General features: G+C 42.6%; 1 protein-coding gene across 1 annotated transcript in view; it reads left to right on the plus strand.

The window, feature by feature from the left end:
- RAB31 (RAB31, member RAS oncogene family) overlaps window positions 1-27,976 on the plus strand; it is a 133,555-nt gene that overhangs the window by 45,950 nt on the left and 59,629 nt on the right. Inside the window, exons 2-3 of the mRNA XM_028123971.2 lie at window positions 8,953-9,032; window positions 17,040-17,121. Coding sequence (XP_027979772.1) covers window positions 8,953-9,032; window positions 17,040-17,121 — 162 coding nt within the window. The remainder of the gene's footprint in view (window positions 1-8,952; window positions 9,033-17,039; window positions 17,122-27,976) is intronic.

A 27,976-nucleotide genomic window follows, 5' to 3' on the forward strand; every position in this document is an offset into this window, starting at 1 on the left:
GGCAATATTGCTGGAGTCCAAATCTGCTAGACCATTTGTTCAACAAAGATCTCTTTAGTCTCCCAGGGCGTTCTGCTTGCTCTGAAAGCCTGAGCATCTGGTTCTCACTGGCTAAAATCCCCAGTTTGAAATTCGAGTAAGTTTTCCCATGGAAACAAATAAGTTATCCTATAGATATAAACAGAGATCAGGTTTCTCCATTGTAGAGTGCTATAGTTCAGCTGCAAGTTTGGGAAATAATCATAATTTATTTACAGCATTATTTCAACAGAAAAATGCTCTCTGAATTTCAAATGATTAGCCAGCAAATGCAGTGTTGGAAGATGGCCATTGGTCATTCATTTGATGTATCGGTGATTGCTTGGACAATGACCTCGGTGCGATCACTCTAACTTCTTGTCTTTGATTCCTTTGTGAAGTTTAAGTCTGAGTGTAAGTGTCCTGACTGCAGGAATTGGGCTTAATTTTCTCATCTCCTGTCCTTTCATATTGCTGATGCACAGGCACTGAATAGACGAGTGGATGTGTGATGGATGCACGCCTTCTGGAGAGAAGTGGTTTGGCCGGTAAATAGAGCCCTGGGTGTGGGGAAAGGGATGCCTGAACCTTGATGATGCTTTTACTAGTTGTAGGACCGTAGACCCTGGTTTCCTTACGTGGGAAATGTGGACAGTGCCTTCTGTCCTCCGCTTTACAGAGGGCTGTTGTGAGGACCCAGTGAGAGAAAGTGAATACATGTGTCTCTGTCCCCTTTGGAACCATTTAATTATCTCCTTCTTGTGGTTTTCATGCTCCTCGTTTCTGCTGATTTCTTTCTATTACCTAGGAGGATATTTTTACATGTCTCCTGGTCACTTTTTGCACCCCAAACAATGGCCTCTTATTCTCTGTATGTTGACTTTACATTATTCTCATATACATCTAGAGAACTGTGGACATTTCCAAGCTTTGTTCACTAGTGCCCAAGGGGCACTGATCTAAATGCATAAATTCACTTATGTTATTGGGACACTTGAATGGCACAGTCAGTTAAATGTCTGCCTTCGGTTCAGGTCATGATCCTGGAGTCCCCAGATTGAGCCCCACATTGCATCAGGCTCCCTGCTCAGCAGGGAGCCTGCTTCTCCCTCTGCCCCTCCCCCTGCTCTTCCTCAAGTAAATAAATAAAATCTTTAAAAAAATTTTCACTTATGTTATTTACATGCTTAAAGTAATGTCTGTAAGCATTTTTGTCACCATGAGGCAGATAAAGAAAATAGTTTAGTGACTCTCAGACTCGGGGCAGAACCCACCTGTTTCAATATGAGACAATTCAGTTTCCTCATGTCATATATGTAGTTAGGTTCCCTTTGTAAATGGATTTTGAGACATTTGTTATAATGCACACCATTGACATGTTTCAAAATAACCATGACAAAGGTATAGCAAAGTTGTTTGTGGGAATGCTCAGGGGCTTTTAATTTATATTGTATTTTCCTCAAATAATTTTGTGGTGTGGTTTCCTAAACACAGTGGGATGCCTATAGTTGGATTTTCTTGCATTGCTAGTTCAAATTTTCCCCAGATCATAGTGTGAAGCCTGATATTTACTCTGTTTGGGCAGAGGTCTCACACCAACGGAAATCTTGTAGAATGTGTGATAATAAAACAAGCACATTATAGACTTGAATTTAATGATGTTTTTTTGTTTTCACAGCACCTTTTCTTTTGGTAGTGGTAACTGTGATTTATAAATATTGAACCCTTTTCATTTCGGTGCCAAAGATATTTAGGGCTCAGGGGCAAACAGACCCATTAAGTCTGTAATTCCAATAAACCTTTAAATGTCATCGAGGAACAAAGTACTTCAGTTCTCCTGTGGAAAGGGTGTTGCAGAGACAGAACTGAAGTGATGCATGGGAGCTCTCCACGGAGCTTACTGGAAGCTCTGGGGGTGATGTGCAGTTTTTTGACCTTGAGTCCTTAGTCTGGCCAATTCAGGTTCCTCAGAAGCAGTGGTGCGACTGAGTGATTGGGGTATTCTGCCCATTGCTTTGTCATAAATCCCATGCAGAGGAGGGGAATGGGAGTGTGTATCCTCTTACCCTTAGCCAAAGCTTTAAAAAAATACTTGGTAGGTTAATATGGAATTTGTGCTGCCTTTCTGTGGGGTTTCTTTGGAATTAGGTACAGACTGCAGAGCTTCGAGGATTGGGATGTGCTTGACAGAGCATATTCCTTTGTGTCAACTCCTGTTCTGCTTTCTCTTCTGGGTGGATCCAGGGTTTGGGGAAGGCCAGGTGGTGCCATCGAGGAGTCCTGGCTGGGATGTGGGGACCTGGCCAGCTGACACAGGCGTGGTGGTGAGGCCCTGGGCCAGGTGCCCTACAGCCGCAGGAAATGGAAATTGTCTCCTCCGTGACCTCATCTCTTCAGCAGCAGCACACACTTCCTCTAGACATTTCTTCCCCATCTGCCCCGAAGTGGAACTAATAAGCAGGCACACGCAACACAGCCCCAAATCACTAGTCACTGTTCTCTGCACTTGTCTGTAGTTTTTCTCCACAAGGCCATCTCGTGCACGCGGAGGGGCATGTCCAGTGTCCTTGATGGTGCTCTCGGCTTCCTGTACCTTTGGGGTCCAAAGATCAAGCCATTTGCCATCGCATGGTTCTGCCCGTTCCTCTCTTTGCTGTTTCTCTCCCTCCATAAAACCTGGCTGACCTTCACAGTCCTCCTAAATTCCTAACTTAACTCCCTATCAATGTGTAAGCACTTTAGACTTTTTAGAAGTGCGTAAGGCTCAAAGTCTAAACACTTAAATAAGTGGATGACTGAAACAAACAAATAAATGCAAAAAAAACCCTTGCCATGTGGCTTCTCTCTGAGTCCTAGACTAGAGGCAGATGCTGAAATGATCATTTCCATAGTTCACATGATGGGCAAATCATATTCTGCCTCTTTGACATTTGGTTGGCATGAAATGAAAGCTTAAGAGATTCCTCTCTGTGCCACAAGTTATTTAATTTATAGTGGTTTTGGGGGGCCATTTCTAATTTTTATAAATAATACTTCCATGAATTTTTTGTGCTTATTTTTTTTTACATTCCTAGGAATGGAATTTCTGAGTCTGTGATTCTTGGTCTAGCTTGTCATTTCCTTTCCATAGGAAGCATGTTGGCTTATAATGTACTTCGTGAGTTTGGAGAGGAGGAGACAGTAGGAGCGTGTTGACTGTTGGGAAGAGTAGGGCAACGGCAGAAGACAGCCGTTTGTCCTGGGAACACTCATTGCTTGAGTCATACTCATTGTCTGCAGAGCTGGGTTGCAAAGATTTTGAGGCCCTTTTCAGGTTCAATAAAATAACATATCCTCAACTGATTAGTGATGTCTTCCACGAGAGCAGGATTATGTAGGGTGGTATATTTGCCTAGGACCTACCGTTTTTTATGGTGAGAGGTAGGAACGCCTCCTTGAAGCCTGTCACAGTCGTCCAGGAGGGAAGGGATCATCAAGGGATGCCCTGCGTTTTACAGGACAGCCACTGCATTTTGTGGTTTGTGATTTCATAATCACAGATTTACACGTGATTAATAAAAGTGACCTTTCGAACAGCAGAGATTGTCATGTCAGAATAAGTGGTGGTTCTTGGAGGATTGCATTATTAGCCCCAGATAGTGACTTATATGGGAGGAATATCATCGAAGGCATCCATTTCCCCATAAGTAGATGGAACTGATCGCTGGGCCTTGTGGATCTGATGCCAAACCACACAAATGAGAATACAGTAACACATTGATTACCCCCAGGGATGATTCTACTGAACTTTATTCCTGGTTTGTGGAATCAGAATTGGTTTTATTCTAGTGCCTCCCCAGTAGCTAGTAGTATGTCCGCCTTTCATTACAAGCAAAACCCCAGCAGATCTCTTTTGAGGACACACGGTGCTACAGTGGAAGGCAGTGATACAAGAATACAAGTACTCCTTGGGAGTTCTAGAAAATGGACTTTGGGGGGAAGAAATTTACATTTGGCAGGGAGGTTGATTTAACCTGGTGAGAGCCTTCAGAGGATTTCACTGGCACTCAGAAAATTAGGTTCTGACTCTACCAGCCAGCTGTGTGACCCTGAGGAAGTCCCACAGCTTCCTCTTTTGAAAAATGAGGAGCCTGGACAAGATGGACTATGCTAGTCTCATAATCTTGTGGAACGGAAAACTATCTGCAGAGATGAGTTTCCTTCCGTCCCTGTGAGCCCACCAAAAATAAAATGGCCTTTTAGAGAATGGTGGGCAGCTGCGGCCCGTCCCCCCTTCCTCTCTTTCCTCACAGACGCCTTTCTTTACCCAGTGGGCTTTCAGCTTTTCCTGCTTCAACCCTGTAGGTTTTCGCGGGCGCGAGGCCTGACTCAGCGGCGCTTCCCTCTTGTGTCTGTGTGTCACCAGGCGAACAGTTTCCTGCAGGAAGAGGAACTCACCAAGGCAGGCGATTCGGGGGGGGAGGGGGGGGAAGCGCTCCGTCTCCTGGCGGGTGGCGGGCTCCCTCCCAATCCTTGAGCAGGGCCTTCCCCTGGTGGCCGGCGGGGGGACAGCCCCCCCCGCCCCGCCACAGGTCGTTTCTGGAACCGTGCAAAGCCACGGACCACAGAAGATTATTTGAAGCAGTTCTTTGTGAAGAATACTGTCATTTCTGAGACAGACTTAAACTTTGCATCTCCTTTTGTTTTTTAATCTTTTTTTTCCTGTCAAATATACGAGAGAGAGAAAGAGAAACTTCAAGAGTGAAATGGTAAAAAGAAAAGAGACACAGCGGGGTTTGAATGAAGAATGAATTGTTCAGTCTAAATTTGAGCAGCCTTGCTGTTTTAACTATTCAGAAAAGCTGGTATTTCAAGCCCAAGTTATCTGTGGAAGATGATGAGTAGAGAGGAATTATTTCCAGATGGCTTTTGAATGTTTCATCCTCAAGGGCATTTTGAGGATGGGCCTTGGTGGATCTGTTGGGCTGTTTTGGGGATCTGGAGCCGGGTGTTCTGAGTGGAGCCCTTGGGTAGGGCGAAAGGAGAGACCCAGAATGTGCTTCTTAGAGCAGAGTCCTCATCATGAGGTGCACGGTCTCGCCAAAGTCTGCATACCAGGGGCCCCTCACTCGCAGAGAGTAAGAGCCATGGTGCTAGCAGGGGAAGGGGCTCTGGGCACTGCTGGGAACGGCAGGCGTTCCAGAGGGCTGATTTCTAAGCTTGGAAGCAGGGGGAGCCTGGGTGTAAGCCAAAAGGACATAAAAGAGGGCCCGAAAGGGACAAAACTCGGGAGGCGTGTATTTGTGTGCTGAGCCCTGGGCAGAGCAGCCCTGCCCGCCTGTGGGTGCGGGTACTCCCTCCTCCAGGCGCCTCTCCCAGCTGTGGAAGTGGAGGGGAGCGCTCTATGTCCTGTGGGTCTGGGTTTGCCCGCTGCAGGTGTGGGAAGGGCAGGGCTTGCTGACTGCCTGCTGGCCCAGTGGTGAGCCCGAGAGAGAGAGCATTTCTACACTGGGGATGAGACAGACGCTCATGTCAGCCCTGCCTTCCCATCTCAGGGGTGTCTTCTGGGGGTGCACAGACAACAAAGATGAATTGTTTAGCATTTCTTGTGGGATAATGAACTTGAGAGCTTCCTATGGGAGGAGTTGCACACTATGAGCTCTGTGACATAAAAATATGTGAAAGTACACATCGGTCCTCACCCTGCCCACCTGGCCATTTGCAGAGAGCAGTTCACCTTGCAAGAGCACGTCTTCCTCCTCTTCAAGGGTAGGGCAGCATTGTCCTTTGGTTTTTACGTTCTCTGGGTGTTGTGTGGGCTAAAGGGTGACATGGGCTGCTCATCCATGGGGCCAGGGGACAGAGGGAGTTCAAAGCAACTGAGATAAAAAGAACTGAGTTGTGGGGTTTGGGGAACTATGAGACACATTAGCTGGAATACATCCTGAAGGTTCGGCTCAGAAATAGCAGCGGCATATTGATCTGGAATCCGAGAGCTAGTGTTTTAATTCTGTTGCCACCTCTTTGAACTCTGCACATCGATGTGCACGCTGCAGATAAAAGGCCTTTGGTGCTTTTGTTTCATTATGGCTCACAACCAGTGAAGGCCACTCTCCCTGGGATAGGAGACCTTCTGGAGAATGATGTTCTGATGAGTGTCACCAGCCGGGGCCCCTATTGCTCCACATTTGCAGGAACTGTCCTCTAAGCATGGGGGCCGGGGAGAGGGGGCGCCGGTGCAGCGTGAGAAGGGATAAAAAGAATTCAGATTGCCAGTTGATATTTCAAATCTAATTTTGTATTTCAGTGTAAAGAAAAGCACATTTCTCTTTTTCAACATTTCCTCCTTGATCTTTAGGCTTTTAGACACCTTTAACAGAAGAGAACCATATCAGTATTTTTTTCTTCTTGGGCTATGTCGTTTCCTGTTCACATATAGATTGCATGATCCTTTCCGATGAGCATGTGTCGAGGATGACATCTCTGTGTCAATCGTTTGTGAATCCTGTGTCTCCTTGCCTTGCCACCCCTCTAGCAACTAGCTCAAAGCAGAGCTAGTTGCTTTGTTCTAGTACATTCTACTTCCTGGGCAGTTTCCTGATTTTACCTTATACCTCTTCCTTTGAAATTTCCATTTCTACCATCATATTTTTTCATTTCTAAGGTCAGTCTTATTCATTGAATAATCTTCTAAAATAGTATCCTGCTCTTTTTTTGTATGGGTATAAACATTTGGTATTTCTTAGCTGAGTGTTTATTTTTGATAGATTAAAATGTGCCCCAAAAGGTCTGTTAGCACTGGAACTTGTAGGCTGTTGCAACATGGCTTTTAGCTGGGGGATTGCATGTGTCAGGGTCTGCAGGATCTTCCCTCTTATTCAGAGGGGACTCTGCACTTCTTCTGTCTGGCTTCACACGGGGCAACGTGTGAGCTGCATCTCAAGGCCCCAAGCCTAGCCCTGTCTGATACAGGTTTCCTGGAGATTCAATTTCCACCTTTTCTTGAAATGCAGAAGAGTCCATCCTCTGGTTTTGTGGCCAGGGGCACCAAGCGTATTTTTCTGTGCAGCCTTTCAACAGTTACTGCTGCTTTCAGCCTGTTCTCCAATTCTTGACGTGTTCAGGGATTCTGTGGCATGAATTGTCTTGCTTCTCCATGGCTCTCCTCCCTGGTGGCCCTCAAGGTTCCAGCTTCTTCTTTCCCAGTGACTGACTACTAGGCCACATGCTTTTCATTGACATCACTTGTCTGGTGTCTCATCTCCTATCTGTTTGACCTTATGAATTTGTGTCTTTTATTCCTTAAGCCATTTGACAAAGTTGTTTGGAGGGAGTGGATAGAAATGCATGTATTTGCCAAATGGCCAACAGACACATGAAAAAGTGCTCAACATCGCTCGGCATCAGGGAAATCCAAATCAAAACCTCAATGAGATACCACCTCATACCCGTCAGAATGGCTAAAATGAACAAGTCAGGAAACGACAGATGTTGGCGGGGATGCGGAGAAAGGGGAACCCTCCTACACTGTTGGTGGGACTGCAAGCTGGAGCAGCCACTCTGGAAAACAGTATGGAGGTTCCTCAAACAGTTGAAGATAGAGCTACCACACGATCCAGCAATTGCACTACTGGGTATTTACCCCAAAGATACAAATATAGGGATCCAAAGGGATATATGTGCACCCCGATGTTTATGGCAGCAATGTCCACAATAGCCAAACTGTGGAAAGAGCCAAGATGTCCATCAACAGATGAATGGCTAAAGAAGATGTGGTATATATACACAATGGAATATTATGCAGCCATCAAAAGGAATGAGATCTTGCCATTTGCAACGACGTGGATGGAACTGGAGGGTGTTATGCTGAGTGAAATAAGTCAATCAGAGAAAGACATGTATCCTATGACCTCACTGATATGAGGAATTCTTAATCTCAGGAAACAAACTGAGGGTTGCTGGAGTGGTGGGGGGTGGGAGGGATGGGGTGGCTGGGTGATAGACATTGGGGAGTGTATGTGCTACGGTGAGCACTGTGAATTGTGCAAGACTGTTGAATCACAGATCTGTACCTCTGAAACAAACAATACATTGTATGTTAAAAAGAAGAAGAAGAAGAAGATAGCAGGAGGGGAAGAATGAAGGGGCGGAAATCAGAGGGGGAGCCGAACCATGAGTGATGATGGACTCTGAAAAATAAACTGAGGGTTCTAGAGGGGAGGAGGGGTAGGAGGATGGGTTAGCCTGGTGATGGGCATTAAAGAGGGCACGTTCTGCATGGAGCACTGGGTGTTATATGCAAACAATAAATCATGGAACACTAACAATAAATAAATAAATAAATCATTAAAAAAAAGAAATGCATGTATTTGATTTCCAATGTATAGTAGACCTCTATCCTAATCAGCTTTAAAGAATTATTTAACAGAAAGAGCATTGAGATGAGACCTTTTTATAATTAAGCAGAACTGGAGGTTATTATGCAGCCATAAGATTCTGAAGAGCAAATGTTAGAAATACAGACATTAGAATTCATAAGTCTTACTGGGTGATACCTAGAAAAATAGATTACATAGTTTTTGAGTGCTAAGGTTTTGAACAAAAGCAGTTCTATCTCTACCAAAACAATGCAGTGTGTTACCATACTTCTCCTCTAGACCCCTTGAAAATTTTTCGAATTTCTGGAGACACATATATTGTGAACATGTGATTTCTAGGTTAATTATTGTATATATGTGGGCCATGTTTCTAAAGCTTATTTTTACCATAGTTCTTTCCTTTCTACGAAAGCAGTACAATTTCCTTGTAGAAAATACTGGTAAGAAATAGAAGAAAATATCCTCTCCTACTCCTACCAATGAGAAGTAACTTCTCCTGTCATCTGGTTCTATGTTTATACTAGGTTAGAACTGATACCCTTGGTCTTCATGGCTGTGTATCCTCATTCTTTTCCAGGATACTGGGGTTGGGAAATCAAGCATCGTGTGTCGATTTGTGCAGGATCACTTTGACCACAACATCAGCCCAACCATTGGGTAAGTTCCTGTATGTTCTTCTCTTTCACATTTCTTCCTTCCAAAACACCAAGAGGTCACTTTGTGCCTGAGCCTTCAAGCTGTTTTCACCTGAGCCAGTGAGAATCTATCCCGACTGTAAAGACTTTGTGACAGAAATGCAGTGACTTTTAGGCAGGATGTCTGGGCTTACTGTCCCTGTTAATAATTCTTTTTTCCTAGCTGACTGTCCTCTTGGGCTTCAGCCTAAGACCATCTCCTTGATCTCCAAGAGCATTACTCTGCAAATCACGTCGGCTTTATTTCCAGATGGAAGATGAGACACAGGACAAATCCCTGAAGGTCGAGCTTTAAGTTGCCTGCCAGTAAACCTGGAAATACTGTCCACTCACACAGCACAGTTGTCCAGAGACTGTGGGGCAGATGGCTTTTCCTTTCTAGATTAATTGAGTGTTAGCATTTCCATTCTTATGCTTGGGGAGGGGAGGTGGACTGTTCACTTCTGAGACCCAAACCTTAGAATATAGGGACATTTTCCTATTCCATTTTCCCCTTTCCTACAGATGCTTTTGCCAGATGTGCTTTGCTGTGCCATTTGGCAGGTGCTTGCTTTTTCACTGTCTTAGAACTTGGCCTCACTAAATTTTCTCCCTGAAGATATCATGCTCTTTGCAGAGAGCAAAGGTTTTATTTTCTTCAGAAGGGAAAGAATGTGTGTCTGTATTTTGGCCACACTGTAGGATTGATTGATGAGCACAGGGGTGATTGTCTCTATCACTTGTAAGTGGAGAAGATTCATAGCAGGGCATAAGTAGATGCTCCAGCAGTTGGTTGATAGGCCAGTGGCTGGAGTGGGGTAGGTGAGAAAATCACTACATTTTGTAGTTAAAAGTGGCTTAAAGAAACATGTTCATGGGCACCTGGGTGGCTCAGTTGGTTGGGCGACTGCCTTCGGCTCAGGTCATGATCCTGGAGTCCCAGGATCGAGTCCTGCATCAGGCTCCCTGCTCGTTGGGCAGTCTGCTTCTCCCTCTGACTCTTCCCCCTCTCATGTGCTCTCTCTCTCATTCTCTCTCTCAAATAAATAAATAAAATCTTAAAAAAAAAAGAAACATGTGCACAAAAAATATGCATCAAGAACAAGTTAGCTGTGTCCATTTCATGGATGCTGGATCAGACAGGGGAAGTAGCAGCAGTTGGAGTATTCTCATTTTGTATTGGTTCCTGGAGCACTAATTTCCTGTAGGGTGACGTGAAGAGGATCAGATGATATACTATATGCGGTGGGTTGAGTTATAAGAGAGGACCCCCGAGTTTAGGGAACCCAAATCTTTTATAATGGGCAGTAAACATGTCTGTGCTTTGCTCCAGAGGGAGACCTTGTTTCTCCCTTCCAAGACTATTTGCCTCTAAGAGGTGGATCTTTTGGGTCACAGCATCTTGGTTGAAGCAAGTCATAATGCCAGTCCAGATTCAAGGGAGGGGAAATAAATCACACCTCATGGTGGGAGGCGATCATTCAGAGGGGGAGCCGTATGGATCATTGGTACCCGTTTTGGAGACAATCAGTCAAACCCTGTTGACCCTGCTTTGTCTAAGAAATGCATTGTAGTGGTTTTGGGCTTTTAAAAAATTATGTATTATATTCTTTATATTGCATAGATATATTATTATTATGTATATGTATTATATATATATGTATATATAAACAGAGTTTCCACTCTCTGTATGTTATCTTCATTTTTTCTGTAAACCTAATACTTCTCCAAAAATAGTCCATTAATTAAAAAATTATGTATTCATTCCTCAAATTATAATGCTCATTATGAAAAATTCAGACCATACATAAAAATGTAAAATAAAAATTGAAGTCAGAGGATTTTACTAGCTCTCTGATCCCATTTTCTTCAATTTACATCACCAATATTTAGAGTCCAAAGTACATACTTAACATGCTTTTTATAAGTATTTTCTATGTTTATGCAGGTGTACAAATATATAATTTCTAAAACTAAAAATGGCATCATATTCTACCTGCCATGCCACAACATGCATTCTCCATCCTCTGCCTTATTTTTCTTTCGTGAATACGAATTTCTTAGAAGACAAAATAAAAGGAACACTTTACTGTATATTTCCTTGACAGAGTCAAGAGTAAAGTCTAATTTTTCTGATTATAAAAGTTCATATTCACTCTAAAAAAACAGAATTTATAAAAATTGGAATCATAATATACATACAGTTTTTTATCCTGTTTTCTTCTTAATATATTTTGAACATTTTCTTATAATGTCACATAATCTTTAGAAACATGATGGGAATACTATTTTCTCTTTTTATAAAAGTATTATATCCTAATAAAAAATTGAAAATGAAGAAAACTGTGAAGAAAATATAAAAACCACCTATAATCTGGGGCTCCAGGGTGGCTCAGTTGGTTAAATGTCTGCCTTGGGCTCAGATCATGATCCTGGGGCTGGGATGGAGCCCCGCTTTGGGGAGGCTGCTTCTCCCTCTCCCCCCTGCTTATGCTCTATCTCTTGCTATCTCTCTCAAATAAATAAACAAAATCTTAATAAGAAAAAACAAACTGCCCATAATCTGCCTTCTGGAGTAGCTACCATAAATATCTAGTATATCTTCTTCCAGAGTTTTTGCTATGTGTATATAAAATCTTTAGTAATTCAACATTATATTATGAATTCCATGTCACTAAATGTTCTTTAAAAACAAGGATTTTCCCCCCTGTTTTATGGAGATATAATTGACATATATCATTATATAAAAAAGCAATGATTTTGGGGGCACCTGGGTGGCTCGGTCAGTTAAGTGTCTGACTCTTGGTTTCAACTCAGGTCATGATCTCAGGGTCATGGGATTAAGCCCCGTGTTGGGCTCTGCATTCAGCGTGGAGTCTGCTTGTCCCTTTCCCTCTGCTCCTCCCCTGCCCTCTCTCTCCTCAATCTCTCTCTCTCAAATAAATAAATAAAAACTTTTTTTTAAAAGCAATGATTTTTAATGGCTCTATTTTCCATTTAAGTCATTGAGGTTTTTTATAATTTTTTTGTTTACTTTTTAAATAATGTATGATGTATATCCTGGGGCATAAATATTTGCACGTACCTCTGATTATTTCATTGGGTTAAATTCACAGCATTGGAATAATTCAGTCAAAGAATATGAACATATTTAAGGCTCTTGATGGATATTGCCAAATTGTTTTTCAGAAATGTTGTCCTTATTTTTCTGTACACTTACTAGCTTTAGGTCTTGAAACATTTTTGTAGGTATGATTTTGAATTGTTCTTTTCCACTAAACTTCAAACTTAAGCATTTTCTCATACCTTAAAATTTCTTCATAAACATAATGTTAAGTGACTGTAAATTCTGTGCTGTTCTGCTTTCTGTCTACATTCCTCACTTTTCTTCTGGAGTCAAGGTTGGGATGGGCTCTTCCATTCTTATCTGTTGTCCTTTCCTGATACAGTTCAATTGCCCAATTAAAAAACCCACTCAAAATTTATCCTCTCTTATGATTTTGAAAAAAGTTGTTTCCAGACTCCAGCTTCAGAAAACTAAAGCTAGCAGGAACAAACGTATTTCTTGGAAGGTGTTATATACAGACTGCAGTGCTCATCCTCCAGCTGCTGGGTTCAGTGCACTGGGACTCTTGCTTGTAGATGAGGTTTGTTTAGCCTGCACAGTGCTTTAAAATTTTTAAGCCAGTAATGGAGAATCAGGAGATTTTTACATAATAAACCTGCATTTCTGGCTTCTTTTAAAAAAATCAGTAGACTTGGCTTAGGGGGTGCACATGCCCACATGGCAGGAGCCAGCTGGACCCGAGCCTTGGGTGCTCTGTGTGGGTGGGCGGGCTCTCTCCTTTCCACAGTGCTCCCACTGTTTACTGTTACTATTATTTTTATCACTATGACTTTTACACCTAGTCCGCTTGGCTCATTTATATGGTTGCTGCCTGGTCCCGTAGACATTTGAGTTCAGGCCCCAGGCCCAGAGCCTTTTTCACTATAATGCTGCTGACTCCAAGAATCAGAGCAGCGAGGTGACTTTTTGAGGCACACACAGCCATGAGCGGCGAACTGATGACTCAGACCAAGTGAGTCCACTTTCAGAGTCCACCCTTGTTCTTCCCACTGTGATCAAACTGCCACTGGGGAAAGGCCACGGCCTGTAAAATATCATTGTTTCAGCATCGAAAGAGTTCATTCTTATCATCTTCTGTGACTCATAATGAAAAATCTTGGCTTTGCTATTCAAGCAGATTGTGTTGACATCTTGAACATATATGTGTGTGTGTGTGTGTGTGTGTGTGTGTATGTGTGTGTCCCTTTCTGTTTCGACTTTTACAAGGTAATTGTGTTACTTCTATGCCAGATTTTGGTTCCCACAGATAACGAAGTCAGTTCAGCATTGCCAAGGCTCCCCTGCTCCACCACTCTGGAAGGTAATCTGTAGAGAGGAAAAGATGCTTGAGGTTCTTAAGATTGAATGTTAGCAAAAGTGTTAAAAAAAAAAAAAAACCCAAACAACCAAAAGAACAAGGATTGTCAGTCGTCATTTCAAATATTAGTCGTCTTTTTTTCTAGTGGCAGGAAATGAGGAACAGAGAGGGGTGTGTACATGAGTGTGTGTGTATGTGTGTGTGTGTGTGTGTGTGTGTGTGTGTGTGTATGTGATCTGCATGACGACTATACTAAAGCTGTTCCTCGCAGACTTACTGTGTATCAAGCAGGAATTTCACAGGTATCATTCCCTCATTTGACCCTACAACAGCCCCCAGATACTGGTTCTGTTTCTCAGATTAGGAAACTGAGGGGCTATCTAAACACTCATTCTACCTTGCTGGAAGCGAGGGCAGGCCTCTGCATTTTGTTCCTGACTGTGCTGATAGACTCTTTGACCATGGACAAGGCAGTCTTTCGGGACTCAGATTTCCACCCCCTTATCTGTAGAGTGAAGAGGTTGGCCTGGATATTTCATATTTTTTTCCATCTCTAAAAGTCTCTGGTTCTAAGATTTTAAAGGCATGAACTTAGTTTTCTAAGCCTGAGAACTTTTTAAGGGCAGGGTTGATATATTATTTATCCTAGTGCCTAATTTATTGGGAACAAATGAAAATCTGGCCTATATCAAAGTAAAAACAAAACCAAAGGTGTTTACGGAAAAATTCTCTAAACAAAGTTAAAGGCCAAAGGTTAAACCAGAAAAAATATTATTTAAAATATACTATTACAAAAGGTTAGTGTAAAATACTCAAGTGAATAAGAAAAACCAAAAAGTGGGCAAAGGTCACAAATTAAATATTTACTAAAGAAAAATGCAAGTGAACAATAAACACTAAAATGACATTCAAAGTTATAAGAAGCATAATAAAAATGGGAACGACATATCATTTCTCCTTATCATACTGGAAAAGATTTGAAAGATCAGGATTGGCTGGGGAGAAGGTCATCTCCTACATTGGGTGTGTAGGTCATCTTCTACATTGGGTGTCATCTCCTACATGGGTGTGTAGGTTGGTCCCACCCAGAGTGGCATGTCTGTTTCTAAGGAAATAGTTGTATAAGGACACAAAAATATAAGTACAAAGATACTCATTTAGGGGCGCCTGGGTGGCTCAGTTGGTTAAGCGACTGCCTTCGGCTCAGGTCATGATCCTGGAGTCCCGGGATCGAGTCCCACATCGGGCTCCCTGCTCGGCAGGGAGTCTGCTTCTCCCTCTGACCCTCTTCCCTCTCGTGCTCTCTATCTCTCATTCTCTCTCAAATAAATAAATAAATAAAATCTTTAAAAAAAAAAGATACTCATTTAATCATCATCATAATAGTGGAAAATAGGTGACCAAAATGCCCATCAGTGGGGTAGTGAATAAAGCCATAACATGGTGTAGAATATTTAGTCATTTTAGATGTTGTTGATCTGTATTCACAGAAATGGAAAGATATCCATGATACATCGAGTGGAGGGAAAACAAAATGAATGTAGAGTATGATCAATTACGGATGTAAACACTGTATAAACATAATTTGGAAGGATATATACCAACTTATTAGCAGTGATTGTGGCTCGGTGGTGACATGACGATTGATTTCTATTTCCTCCTTTGCTTTCATTTTTTGAATTTCTTTTTTGGGATGTCCGTATATTGCTTTTGTAATGGGAAAAGTAATAAAGACATTTCCATTTATGGAATATATTTACTCCTATCAGTAGTCTGTGTATATTTTAAGCACTTTAAAAGAAATAAAGTGTCATGGGACAGTTGTGGTTTTGATAATATTGGGTCATATCACTTAGAAAACTGCTTAGAATTTCCATTTAGTGCAATCGTAGGTTGATAAATAGAACTGTTAACTTTTGGGGTTGTACGAGTATATTGTGAGGGTTGTGTGGGAATTGCAGGGACATATGTTTTTCTACTTGGGACTTGTGTAGTTTGCCTCTTAGTTTTGGGGAAAAGTAGGAGAAGTTGAGGAAACATTACTGGGATGGGTGCTGAGTGATGTAGGGCTGTACTGTGTGCTGGATGGTGGGTCAGCTGGGCTATAGGAAACAGGGTAGACAGCCTGATACCTTACCCCTAAAAACTCTACTGTGCCTCTCCTGAGAATAAGAACATAGTGAGGATACCATTATCACACCTAGAAAATTAATTTTTAAAAAATATTTTATTTATTTGAGAGAGAGAGAGAGGAAGAGAGAGGGTGGGGGAGGAGCAGAGGGAAAGGGACAAGCAGACTCCACGCTGAGTGTGGAGCCCAATGAGGGGCTTGATCCCCAACCCTGAGATCATGACCTGTGCTAAACCAAGAGTCAGACTCTTAACCGACTGAGCCACCCAGGTGCCCCTAGAAAATTAATTTTGATTCAATGATAGTATCTGACATATAGTCTCAATTTAAATTTCCCCAGTTGTCCTCAAAATGTCATCTAAAGATTTTTCCCTCCTAATTCCAGATGTATCCAAGGGGCATTTGGTTGTTTTATCTCTTCTCTCTTAATTTAGCTTCTAAAACAATCTTCCTGCCTTTTGTTTTGTTTGCTTTTCATGACTTTGACTTACTTGAAGCATTCGGGCCAGTTGTCTCGTAGAATGCTCTACATTCTGGATTTGCCTGATCTGTTTCTTATGATTACATTCAGGTGAACTGGTTTTGGCCAGAATGCTGCAGAGATGATGTATGTGCTTCTTATTCCATCACATGAGGAGGCTTATCATGTCTGGTTGTCCCACTGTTGGGGAGACCCACTAGTTTTTAATGAATGGGAAGCTTTATCTCACAGAAAAAAGAAGTCAAGGGTATAAACTTTCCAACGTATTGTATATTTACGTCTTTCATGAACACAAAGAAAATGTTTATTAACAGGAAATATACAAAAAAGAAGGAAGTGTCAAGTGTTTCACTATCTACTGAGAGTTTCAAATCCTTTTCTTTTTTTTTTCTTAATGGAGAAAACGTAAATATTTGGTAAACCACCAACCTTTATCCCTGCATGTATAAAAGCAGGGTGGGAATGAGATATGGTATTCTATTAGTTGCTACTAGGTTGGATGCATAGCATGGGTGCATATGGAAGGCAGTTTTCTGTGTGTGCCATCACAAGGCCCACACTGTGATGTGGGCTGCCCTGTCCATCCTTCATTGTTGTAATAATATGTTTTTAAAATCTTAGGTTTTATTTTCTTTCCTGAGATTTGGGGCTATTATCTTAGAACAATTGAGCATACTATCTTAGGACAGTGTTTTTGGAAGCACAGTGCTTTGAATTCATTCTTGGCTTTTTAAAAAATTTTTCCTTCCCTAAACCTCCAGTTGGACTAACAAAAAATGCAGAATATTTTCTTCTGGCTGACAGGACTCTAGCAGCCCTTCTTTCCTCTTAGTGGTCCGCCAGGAGGGAGCTTTTGGAGTCTTGCTGAGGCAAGATGAACTTGTGTGAAACAGGAGTCTTTGTGAAGACTGTAGGGGCGCCTGGTAACATGGAGATTTTGATTCTCTTTTTCAGGGCATCTTTTATGACCAAAACTGTGCCTTGTGGAAATGAGCTTCATAAGTTCCTCATCTGGGACACTGCTGGGCAGGAACGGGTAAGTGTACGGGTTGTTGGCTTGCTAAGGAAAATACTGAGCCCGGTTCCCGAAGGTTTCTTTGTATTTGGCAAGACTCTTGGTTGCAAGTGACAGAAACCCAGCTTCAGTGATTTAATCAAAAAAGGAAATGGGTTCTTCCACTGTGTGAAAAATGTATGGGGTGGCCCTCTTGAGATAGGGCCAAGTTCATCAAGTCCCCCAAATGTATTGTCAGAGGCACCCGGCTCTATTCCTGTTTCTCTCCTTGCTTCCCTCTAGACTGGCTTCATTTTTAGGCAGACTCACTTCCTTCCCTTCCCCAGGGGTGGCAAGGATGGCTCCATCAGTGACTCCAGGCCTGCATTCTGCCACCTGAGCAGTCCCACGGATGACGGTACCTCTTTTCCGCGAGTTGTGCCCCGTGTCTCAGCACCTGGTTTGGTCATGTGTCCCACTCCTGAACTTGACACTGTGTAGTAGCGTTCACGGAGGATTTGGCACTCTTATTTGTAGGGCCTGGTAATACACTTTACCCCTAAAGGTAGGGGCTGCCATCAGCCACATTGGTTGGAAGGCTGGTAGGCTTAGTTACCCAAGGAAAACATGGGTTCTCTTACTGGAAAATGGGGCAATGGACGTTGGGTTAGCAGAAAGAGCCAATGACTTGTCTCATTCTTCATTCCTTTTATTTGCCAAAAATATTGATGGGGAAGATTATTTAAGAAGCTCGTGTTTTTAGATTTCAAAAAGTGAAATAATACCAGCACAGACTGACTATAACAGGATATTCGTGTAATCACTAGCGTGTATATTATCAAAGTCGAAAGGGGTGGGCAGGATAAGTGACACACAGGGATAACCACTAGCTTGTCTTCACTGGGGGCTTCCAGCCTGCTCAAAACTGTCATCAGAGCTAATGATTATGGAGTAAAATAGGTTGAGCTTCCCCTTGTCTGATCCAAGCTCACGTGTCACCTTCTCCACTTACCCTATTCAAATGTCAACACTACGCCTTCTTCCGTCCCGGCTCCACTCACTTCCTTTTTCTCCATAGCTCTTACCCCCTTCTAATATGTTATTGAATTCCATTATTGATTCTCTCTCTCTCAAAGGAAGAGAATCCAGGGTTCAGGATAATGCATGCTTTTCCTTATCAGCTCCTAACAAGTCAAGTGTGTGTTTCTGTAACTTTCATTTTATACAAGTCCCCATTCTAGCAGTTGTAGATTAAGGCTACTGGGGTTTTAAAGATGTCTTTCTTCTTAATCAGGACAAATCTTCTGGCCTACAAATGCTAACCTCATTAGAACATCTTCTATTTTGCTGCTAAGTTGAGAGCACAGACTTGTACACACAAAGCCATTACTTAGAGCACCTCTTTAACTCTGTTAGTCCGCTGTGCCTGCTGACCTCCGAAATGGGAAGGCGGATCCTAGGAGAAAATGTATACTCAGGAATCTCATCTTTACATAGCTTCCTCTTTATCTACTATGTATGTATATTTGTAGTATGTAGATCTGCTAGGTTTTTGGGGTTTAGGGTTTGGTTTTTTGGTTGTTATGTAAACTTAAGCAGAGAGGTTTTCTTGCTCCCATTTTTACTTTTGGTCATGAAATAGTTGCTTTTGCAGCCACTGTTAATGAGCACCAGTCAATTTTACCAATAGCTAGCTTAGTATTAGCAGTACTACTGCTTCTCCTATTGGCAGATATTTCCCGAGGGCTAGCTATGTTCCACGCAGTGTTCTCATGCCTTCTGTGTACTAACTAACACACTTAGTCCTCTTGCAGCACTCTGACCTGGGGACTATTTTTAGCCCTCTTTATAAGTGAGGTCACGGAAGGATGGACTGGTTAAGTAACTTGCTCAAGATCACACAGCCCATTAGGCCAAAAGCTGAAATCTGAATCCAGCAGTCTGGGTCCTGAGCTTTGCTTTGTAGTTTTGTTCTGCTAGAAAAATCACACAAAAGCCATGCAGCCAAGAGTAAAATTATCCAAAATCCCACCACCCAGCTATCTCCACTGTTTTTTAAATTTAGTTTTTAAATTGAAGGATAATTGACATACAATATTAGCTTCAGGTGTACATCGTAGTGATTTGATATTTTTATACATTATGAAATGATCCCCACAATAAGTCTTATTTCCGCTATTGACATTAGATGACCATTCTTCAGATATCTCACTCTGTGTGTGTTGGTAACTTCATATCAAAGGGCTCAGGGTTCTTTATAACTTGCTGTTTTCATGTGGTAATAACAGTTTTTCTGAAGAGAGATTTCTGTATGATCTAAACGGAGTATTTGACATCTCCTTACCTATTCTGATAAAATATTCAAGTAGGTGACTGCTTTTGATGAAATTTGGTTCTCTAAAGTGACTACTGTAGTTTGTAGCTTGCTCCCTGACCATCTCAAAGCAAAATAGCAATAGAAAATTTTTCGTATGACCATATTTCTAATAATTCTAATTGCTTTTCCTAAAATTGGATTTTTAGAGGTGATAGACATCTGTGCCTGTATTGCTGTCTGTCATTTTAAAAGCATAGTATTATATATGTTATTATATTATACATATTATATTATGCATTATATATATTATATATTATTGTATCAGTGTTATGCATATTATTAGTAGTATCTACTATGATAATTTTTAGTATTAGGTGTGCAAGGCCAAGTCCACACTAGTGCTTCGGGGAGGAGGGACTGACTTTTGGCTGAGGACTTCAGGTGGATGCTTTTTAGAATCTAGATTTGTGGACAGCATGTGAGAAATGTCTGCACAGCTTTTGTGGTCATTGATCGCTCTAACCGTCGAAGGCCTGACTTCGTTATCCTTAGGCCGTCCTTGTCTGCTGTCCCTCCGTGCAGTCTCGCATCTCTCCAGGGATGGCAATTTCTCAGTCATTTTGGCAGCTTTTTGCTGGATTTAATCATGCTTGTAATGACATTGCCTAATGTTGGAGCTAAAAATACCTTCCCTGCTGCTGCATGTACCTACTGCTGTTTGTTCTGTCTCATTAATTGCTGGAGTCCAGCGCACTTTATTATCCCTCCTTATCTTTGTAGGAATTGGCTACTGTTCTTCTTAGTCTTCACAATTTTAAACAAACAAAATCTCTTTGGATTTATGGTTTGATAATATAAAGACATAGATTTCTGTGTCCTCAAAGGGGGATAATGCTCAGTGCAGTGCTTAGCATGTGTTAATTACTCAGTGTTTGTTTACTTGTGGAACTATCGAACCACTTCTGCCTAGCATACACAATATTCATTCTGGACTACATTTGTGGCACAAATTCATACTCTTGAGAACTCACTCTCCCATCTGAGCACTGGAAAGGTAAAAGGAGTCCTCTCTTCCTCCCTCTCTTTGTAGAAGAGAGTGTTCATTCTTGATATGCTGTCTTAATTATGCTTTTCATTCAACCACATATGATGAACATCCTATGATCCTTTCAATGGCAAACGGTAATCCATAGACTGCCTCTGTAAAAAAGTGTTTTCAAATTTAACCATTTTCAATTAACCAAGTGATTGTTGGATCCAATTTGTTAGAAGCTTAACATTTTCAAGGTTTGTGCATTCAGTTTGTTGCTACCAAGAGGGGTATAGAGGGGGCAAGAGTGCCATTGGAGTGCCCGTGTTGTAGCGTTGGTGTGGGCTTTTGGGGGTTTTCATCTGTCCTCTCGGAATGAGTTGTTGTGCTGGTTTCTGCTTTGTGTGGAGCTATGAGGAGAACTCAGCAGTGGGTCAGCAGACGCCCTGGAAGGATATATACAGGAGCTCGAAGAGGTCCCAGGGGAGAGAAAGGAATATATCTGCCCAGCTTCGTCCTCCTCTCTCCCACTGGTCAGGGTTTGTGATGGGAAGATGAGACTTCTGTCCTAATGTGTCCACACGTCTGTCTTTCCCTTTGGGTTTCCTTTTGACTCCTTTCTTTGTTTTTCCACATAAACTGGGGACTAGAATATCCTCATTGTTATTAAAATGTTTTGGGGCACCCGGGTGGCTCAGTAGGTTAAGCGGCTCAGGTCTCGGTTTCAGGGTCATGAAATCAAGCCCACCATTGGGCTCCTCGCTGAGCATGAAGACTGCTTGGGATTCTCTCTCCCTCTACCCCTGCACCCCCTCTCCAAAAAAAAGTCTCATCAATAGGAATTGCAACCTCTGTGTTCTAGATATGTGCTTCCAAGTCATTCTGTTTTTGCTTTAAAACACAATTGCAATCCATAGAATAACTCCATTAAAATGTTCATATCTTGGAAGAATTCCATGCTTCATTTTCTTGATCTGATCCATCAGAGCAATATTATTCTAAGAATCTAACATGAACAAATATTAACATCATTATCTTGTTTCACTTGGGTTGAAGTCAGTGTTATGGCTGTCTCTCTGCCCTACTGCCTCAGTCAGAATAATTGTATTTATAAAATTTGCGTTTCAAATGTGCCACAGTGACAAATTCCGCAAAGGTGAATTGATGGTTCTTTGGTTAGAATAAAAGCTCTCCCTTGACTCTACTAACACATCTGAAGTTGAATAGATTGACTTCTGAAATCAAGCTCATCATTATATACTTTTTAAAGATGAAATTGGAGAACACATATACAGACTAAAAAATAGGCCCCCTTTCCCAATACTTAGCAGGAATTCTGGAGCTTTGAATTTAATGGTGAAAATGACATGATGCAAAGATTTGTGTAGGAAATTATATAATTTTTAACTACCGCCTTTTTTTGGGTATTTTTAAAAAATCGACAGAACACTGAAAATGAAAGAAATTATAAGTAAGAACAATATTGAATACTGAATAGGACTAAGCCCATATTATTTAATAAAATATTGAGCTATTGTGGAAGTCTAAATATGATCTTAAATAAACAAGACTTTATTTAGAATTTAGAATACCATTATTAATCCTGAAAATTGACACATGGCTGTGTGTGTTAATTCTTTTTTTTTATCTTTTTATTTAAAAGTACTCTTGTACTGGGGTGCTTGGGTGGCTCAGTTGGTTAAATGTCTGACTCTTGATCTCCATTCCAGTCTTGATTTCAGGGTTGTGAGTTCAAGCCGTGCGTTGGGCTCCACAGTAGGTGTGGAGCCTACAAAAAAACCCGAAAAAACAAAAAACTCATACTTAACAGAAAAGTTTCAAAAATATTATGGAGCTCTCTAGCTGAGGTGGCTCTGCTTCAAGCTGTGGGTCTGTCTGTGTGGTAGTGGCTGGGGGCACTCTGCTTGCTTGTTCATTCTGGGGTTAGAAAGGCAGCAGCTACCTGAGGAAGCTCTTCTTGGGCAATGCAGAAGCATGAGGAGTAAGGCACAGACGCGAGGCCTCTTAATGCTAGCGTTAGAACGAGCACATGACACATGGCCTACATTCATTTGGCCAAGGCAAGTCACATGGCTTAGCCCAAGGTCAAATGATAGGGAGACATAGCCTTTAAAGGAACGGAGAAAACTCCATTGGCATAAGCAGGGCATGGATTCACACAGAGGTGAACAATTAATTGGTGGTCATAATTTTGTCTGCCACAGGCTTCTACTGGGTTCTCTTGCTCTGTGTACTTTGGAGGCTCTACTTCATCTAGCTTGGGACTTTTTTTCAGACATCTACCTCAGTCTTTTCCCACTGAACTTTCCTTTTACATACTCTACAATGTTTTATCCAAAATGAATTTCCTGCTAAGAAATCTGAAACTGTAGAGATAATGTTTGCCCTCCTGTGGCTTTTAAAATACAGTGGACCCTTGAACAACATGGGGGTTAGGGGTGCTGACCCCCCACACAGTTGAAAATCCATGTATAACTTTGGACTCCTCCAAAACGTAACTATTAATACCTACTGTTGATGGAAAGCCTTCATGACAACACGTATTGTGTGTGTTACATGTAATATACTGTACTCTTACAATAAAGTCAGCTCGAGAAAAGGTTATTAGAAAATCATAACAAAATGTGTTCACAGTACTGTATAATAAAAAATCTGCATTTAAGTGGACTTGTGCAGTTCAAACCCGTGTTGTTCAAGGGTCAACTGTATATTCATTACTTCCTGGTGCCTGAGATGGTCCCTCCCTGTGTTTCTGAAGAGAGCCCAGTAGGAAGGTAGCTGTAGTATGAAGTTCTCTATTTACCTGTTCCTTGACAGGGGAAACTCTTTTCCTGTCCACTCCTGCACCCATTCTAGACTTGCTCAAAGCTTCGGTCTCATAAGCTTTGTGTTTTCATTCCCTGGTTCACCTCTGAAGCAGCTGAGCCATGCTTTCACTTTTTTTGGATAATCCATCCTGGAGTTTTAGTGTTGGAAATAAAATTGACTGATAAACGTTTTTGTCTGCATTTGTTTTGCAGGGATTATCAGCATGTAGAGTATTACCTCTCTTTTTGAAAAACAGTTTTATTGAGGGGCGCCTGGGTGGCTCAGTCAGTGAAGCATCTGCCTTTGGCTCAGGTCATGATCCCAGGGTCCTGGGATCGAGCCCCACGTCGGGCTCCCTGCTCAGTGAGGAGCCTGCTTGTCCCTTTCCCTGCTGCTCATGCTCTCGCTCAACTAAATATAAAATCTTTAAAAAAACAAACAAACCCAGCTTTATTGAGATCTAATCCACAGACCATACAATTGACTCATTTAAAGTGTACAGTTCAGTGGACTCTAGTATATTAAGATTGTGTAGCTGTTGCTACAATTAATTTTAAACCCATTAACAGTCATTCCCCATTTCTTCCTAAGTCCCCCAGCCCTTGGCTGCTTTCTGCCTCTAGATTCGTCTCATCTGGACATTTCATATAGATGGAATCATGCAATCTGTGTGTTTTTGTGACTGCCTTCTTTCACTTAGCATAATGTCATCAATGTTCATCCACATTATAACTGAATCAGTGCTTCCTTCTTTTTCATGGCTGATTAATACTCCACTGTATGGATGCCCTACATTTTGTTTATCCATTCATCAGGTTATGGACATTTAGGTTGTTTCTACATTTTGGTTTTTATAAATAATGCTGCTTTAAGTATTCATGTACAAGTTTTTATGTAGATAGTTCTGTTTGTTTAATCTCTTAGGAATATATCTAGGACTGAAATTGATGGGTCCTATGGTAACTCTCTGTTTAGCATTTTGAGGACCAGCCAAACTTCTCCAAAGTGGCTGCACCATTTTATATTCCTACCAGCAACGTATGAGGCTCCACATTCCCACCAACACTTGTCTTTGCCAAACTCAGGTTTATAAAGATTTACTCCTATATGTTCTTCTAAGAGTTTTATAGTTTTAGCTTTTACCTTTAGCCCTATGATCCATTTTTGCATATCTTGTAAGGAAGGGATTCAACTTCACTCCCTGTATGTTGCTATCATACAAAATCAGTTGTCCCAACACAATTTGTTGAAAAGATTATTCTTTGCCCAAATTGGTTTTCTTGGCACCTTTGTTGATATGATAATCAGGTGACCACAAATGTGCGGGTTTAATTCTGGACTGTTCTCTTTCTTTGATCTAATTTTTACCCTTCTGCCAATACCACATTGCCCTGATTGCTGTAGGTTTTTTTTTAGCAAGTTTGGAAATTAGGAAGTATGAGTCCTCTAACTTTGTCCTTTTTCAAGATTATTTTGGCTATTCTGTGTCCCTTTAATTTCGACAGGAATTTTAGGATCAGCTTTTACATTTTTGCAAAAACTCCAGCTGTATTTTGATAGGGATTGGATTAAATCTATAGATGAATGTGAGGTTACCTACTCCTAAAACCTTTAAGTTATAAGTGATAAACAAGTTGCAAGCTGTTTTTCATCTCTGACTGTGGACCAGAAGTGCAGCCTTGACCTCAGAGCAGTACTTAAAGAAATGATTCTGAATAAAATATTAAATCTTTGAAATGTTAAAATGTGTTCCCTGTAACAAATTCATATAGAACTGTAAGGTTATATTTATGAAGTGATCACTTAAAATTTACCCAACTATTACTAGATTTGAAATGCATGATACTTGACTAAATTGTTTTTTAAAAGAAGGAACCTATCTTCAAAATAGTATTATTTGCTGCCGATTTAGTTTTTTTCAGCAGTGTTATCTAACCTGGGACCAGACTTTATTACTTAATACATAGTGCTCAAGAGAGTGTGATAAGGTGCTGAAACCCATTGATTCAAAGGCTTGCAGTGACTCTCCTAGTGAGTGTACAAACTTTTCCCCCCCAATTGTGAGATATTTCAAGCACTCCAGAAAATAATATAATAAGTATATTTACACCACCCCAATTTGTTTACTCTTTGCTTGTTTCTTCTGTCAGAATTTTTCCCGGCTGGGAGGCCTGGGTGGCTCAGATCGTTAAGCGTCTACCTTCGGCTCAGGTCATGATCCCAGGGTCCTGGTATCGAGTCCCGCCTCGGGCTCCCTGTTCAGCGGGGAGTCTGCTTCTCCCTCCCCTTCTCCCTCCCCTGCTCGTGCTCTCTCTCTCTCAATAAATAAAATCTTTAAAAAAGAAGTGTTCCTGGAAGCTGGGTACCTGAAGAAGGCCAAGTCCCGCTGGCGCCCTCCAGGAGCCCACGGGTGAGCGTGCTGGGGAGCCGTGCTGCTGTTCGCCTCCTTGGGCCTACATTTGCAAGCGCCTCCCAGGCTCCTACAGTGACAGGATGACATGCACAGAGACAGAGGCAGCCCGGCAGGGCCGTGGCCGAAACGCCGGGTCTCCGTGGGCCCCCGAGAAAGAAAAGAGAACGAAGGCAGCAAATAGCTGAGGTCAAGTTTGGGCTTGATAAACATCAAAAAGAAACTTTTTGTGTGCTTTCTTTCCTTCTTTCTTCGAGGCCCCAGACTCTGTGGTCAAGAAAGTGGTTGTCTTTTCATAGACTGTGGCTAAAGTCAGAGGAAATTTTGACCTTTGGAAGTTCTTGAAGAATGGGGCGTCTTAGAGGCTCCGAACGAGCTGCTCTGGTTTCCTCCTTGCTTGCCCTGCGGCCCCTGGAAATACAGGCCCGGCTGCCAGTGGCCGCAGCCAACGGCACATGCGCAGACTCTGCTCCTCGCCCACGGCTGGAGGGAAATTGCTTCACCCTCTTGCACCTTTCCCACACCCACTGGAGAACGATTTCCGTAAGGATTTATGTCCAGTGGAAGAGGGTCAATACCAGGTTTTGCTTTCCTTCCCCACCTATCACAAGAGAACGGTGCTTTTAATTAGTACACAATGACGTCCTGTAAGGGAGCTATTCCTCCTCTCCACCCTCCGCTCCCGTCGCACCCCCTCAGAAGGAAAACCCAGTGAGGACTATGTGGTAAGGAGACCCAGCAGAAGCCTGCAGATCCGTCTTTGTATGTACAACATCTTTGTATGCTGTTAAAAAGGGGGTAAACAGCTCCGTGGTAGGGCTCTGCCACATCATCTGTTAGAAGAAGCCTCAGGAAGAGCCTGATTTAAAAGTGGTACAGCCGAGGAGGTCCAGGGATGTTTAGAAATCGGAGACAGAAGCTGTGGGAGGAAAGGGTGACCGTGGCATTCGAGTTGCGGAGTCCGACGGCAGCCATGTGGGCAGGGCTAGAGCCGCCATTGCGGGCCGACCCGGTTCCCAGAGGTGTTCCCTTTGGGGGTGTTGGTGTCATTTAGGAAATTAAGAGCTTAGGTGCAGAATGGCACTGGCGGGAGAGAACGAGGAAGGACATGTCCGTATATTAAAATAAAGGTAGTGAGTGCTAAGGGAAACTCCAAGCACTTGTGCCCTCAGCCCGCGATGAGAAGGCTGGAAGCCAGGGAAAGGAAATGGGGAGGGGACAGACAGGAACGGCAGAGAGGGAAGCCTGCAGTTTCAAGTGTCGTGAAGCAAGGGGGAGCTTCTCCTGCCTGAAAGTGGCCCCTGCTCCTTGTCCCTGCAGCACCCTCTCTGTCACAGTAGACCCCACCGTTGTCCTTCGTTCCCCGGTGGGTGTCTGCCCCCCTCCAGGCCTGCCTGCGCCGGCCCCTCCGGGGGGGACTCGCCTGTTCTGGGAGGGACGGCCACGCCACTAGGGGAGGACTCTTCACAAGTCAGGCAACGACATTTTACGGGTGTGTATTTTGGTCGGGGACGCCCTAAGTAGCTTATAATTATGAAGCATTGTCTGTGCTCCTGGGTTGAGGCCAACTTCCGTTCTCCGACTCTCCGCGGGCAAAGACAGGCCACCAGGTGCGCGTAGGAGGAAGACTCTAAGACGCACTTTATCTGCTTGTGTTTTTCTCCTCTCTCCTTCCCTGCCCTCCCCTCCATTCCCACCTCTCCCTCCCCTTCGCTTTGTACTTCTGTGCACCTAATTTTCTGAGTCTGGATCAAATATAAGCCAAACGGCCTATGAAACCTGTGAATGTCGTTCGTGACAAGGAAATTAGGCACATGGACTTCATCTAATAACAGAAGAGTGTGCTCCTGAGGCTCCAAAGGACGTGTCTAAACAGGAACAGCTGGAGTGTCCTCAGAACACAGAGCTCGCTGTTTGGAGACATTTATATCCACAGCAGCCCCTTTGAAGGCGGCCTGATTCCGCCCTTCTTCTTCACCTTCTGTTTGTTTCCTAGGGCTGCTGGAACAGATCACCACACATCGAGCAGCTCCAAATAACTCGCTCACAGTTCTGAAAGTCAGGAGTCTGAGAAGGGCTTACCAGGCCGATACCAAGGCATAGGCAGGCTGTGTTCCTTTCTGGAGGCTTTGGGGAAGAATCCGTTCCTGGCCTTTTTCAGAGGCTGCCTGGCTTCCCTGGTTTGTGCCCGCATTTCTCCATCTTCAAAGCTGGCATCAGAGCATCTTCCAAGCTCTCTGACTCTCTTGCCTCCCTCTGCCACCCGTAAGGACCCTCATGATGATTCTGGACACTGTGCGATGCAGGATAA

This window comes from Eumetopias jubatus, unplaced genomic scaffold, assembly GCF_037043125.1.
Source record: "Eumetopias jubatus isolate StellerSeaLion01/CBP00866 unplaced genomic scaffold, mEumJub1_p1.0 scaffold_16, whole genome shotgun sequence".
In the NCBI taxonomy this organism is placed as follows: Eukaryota; Metazoa; Chordata; class Mammalia; order Carnivora; family Otariidae; genus Eumetopias; species Eumetopias jubatus.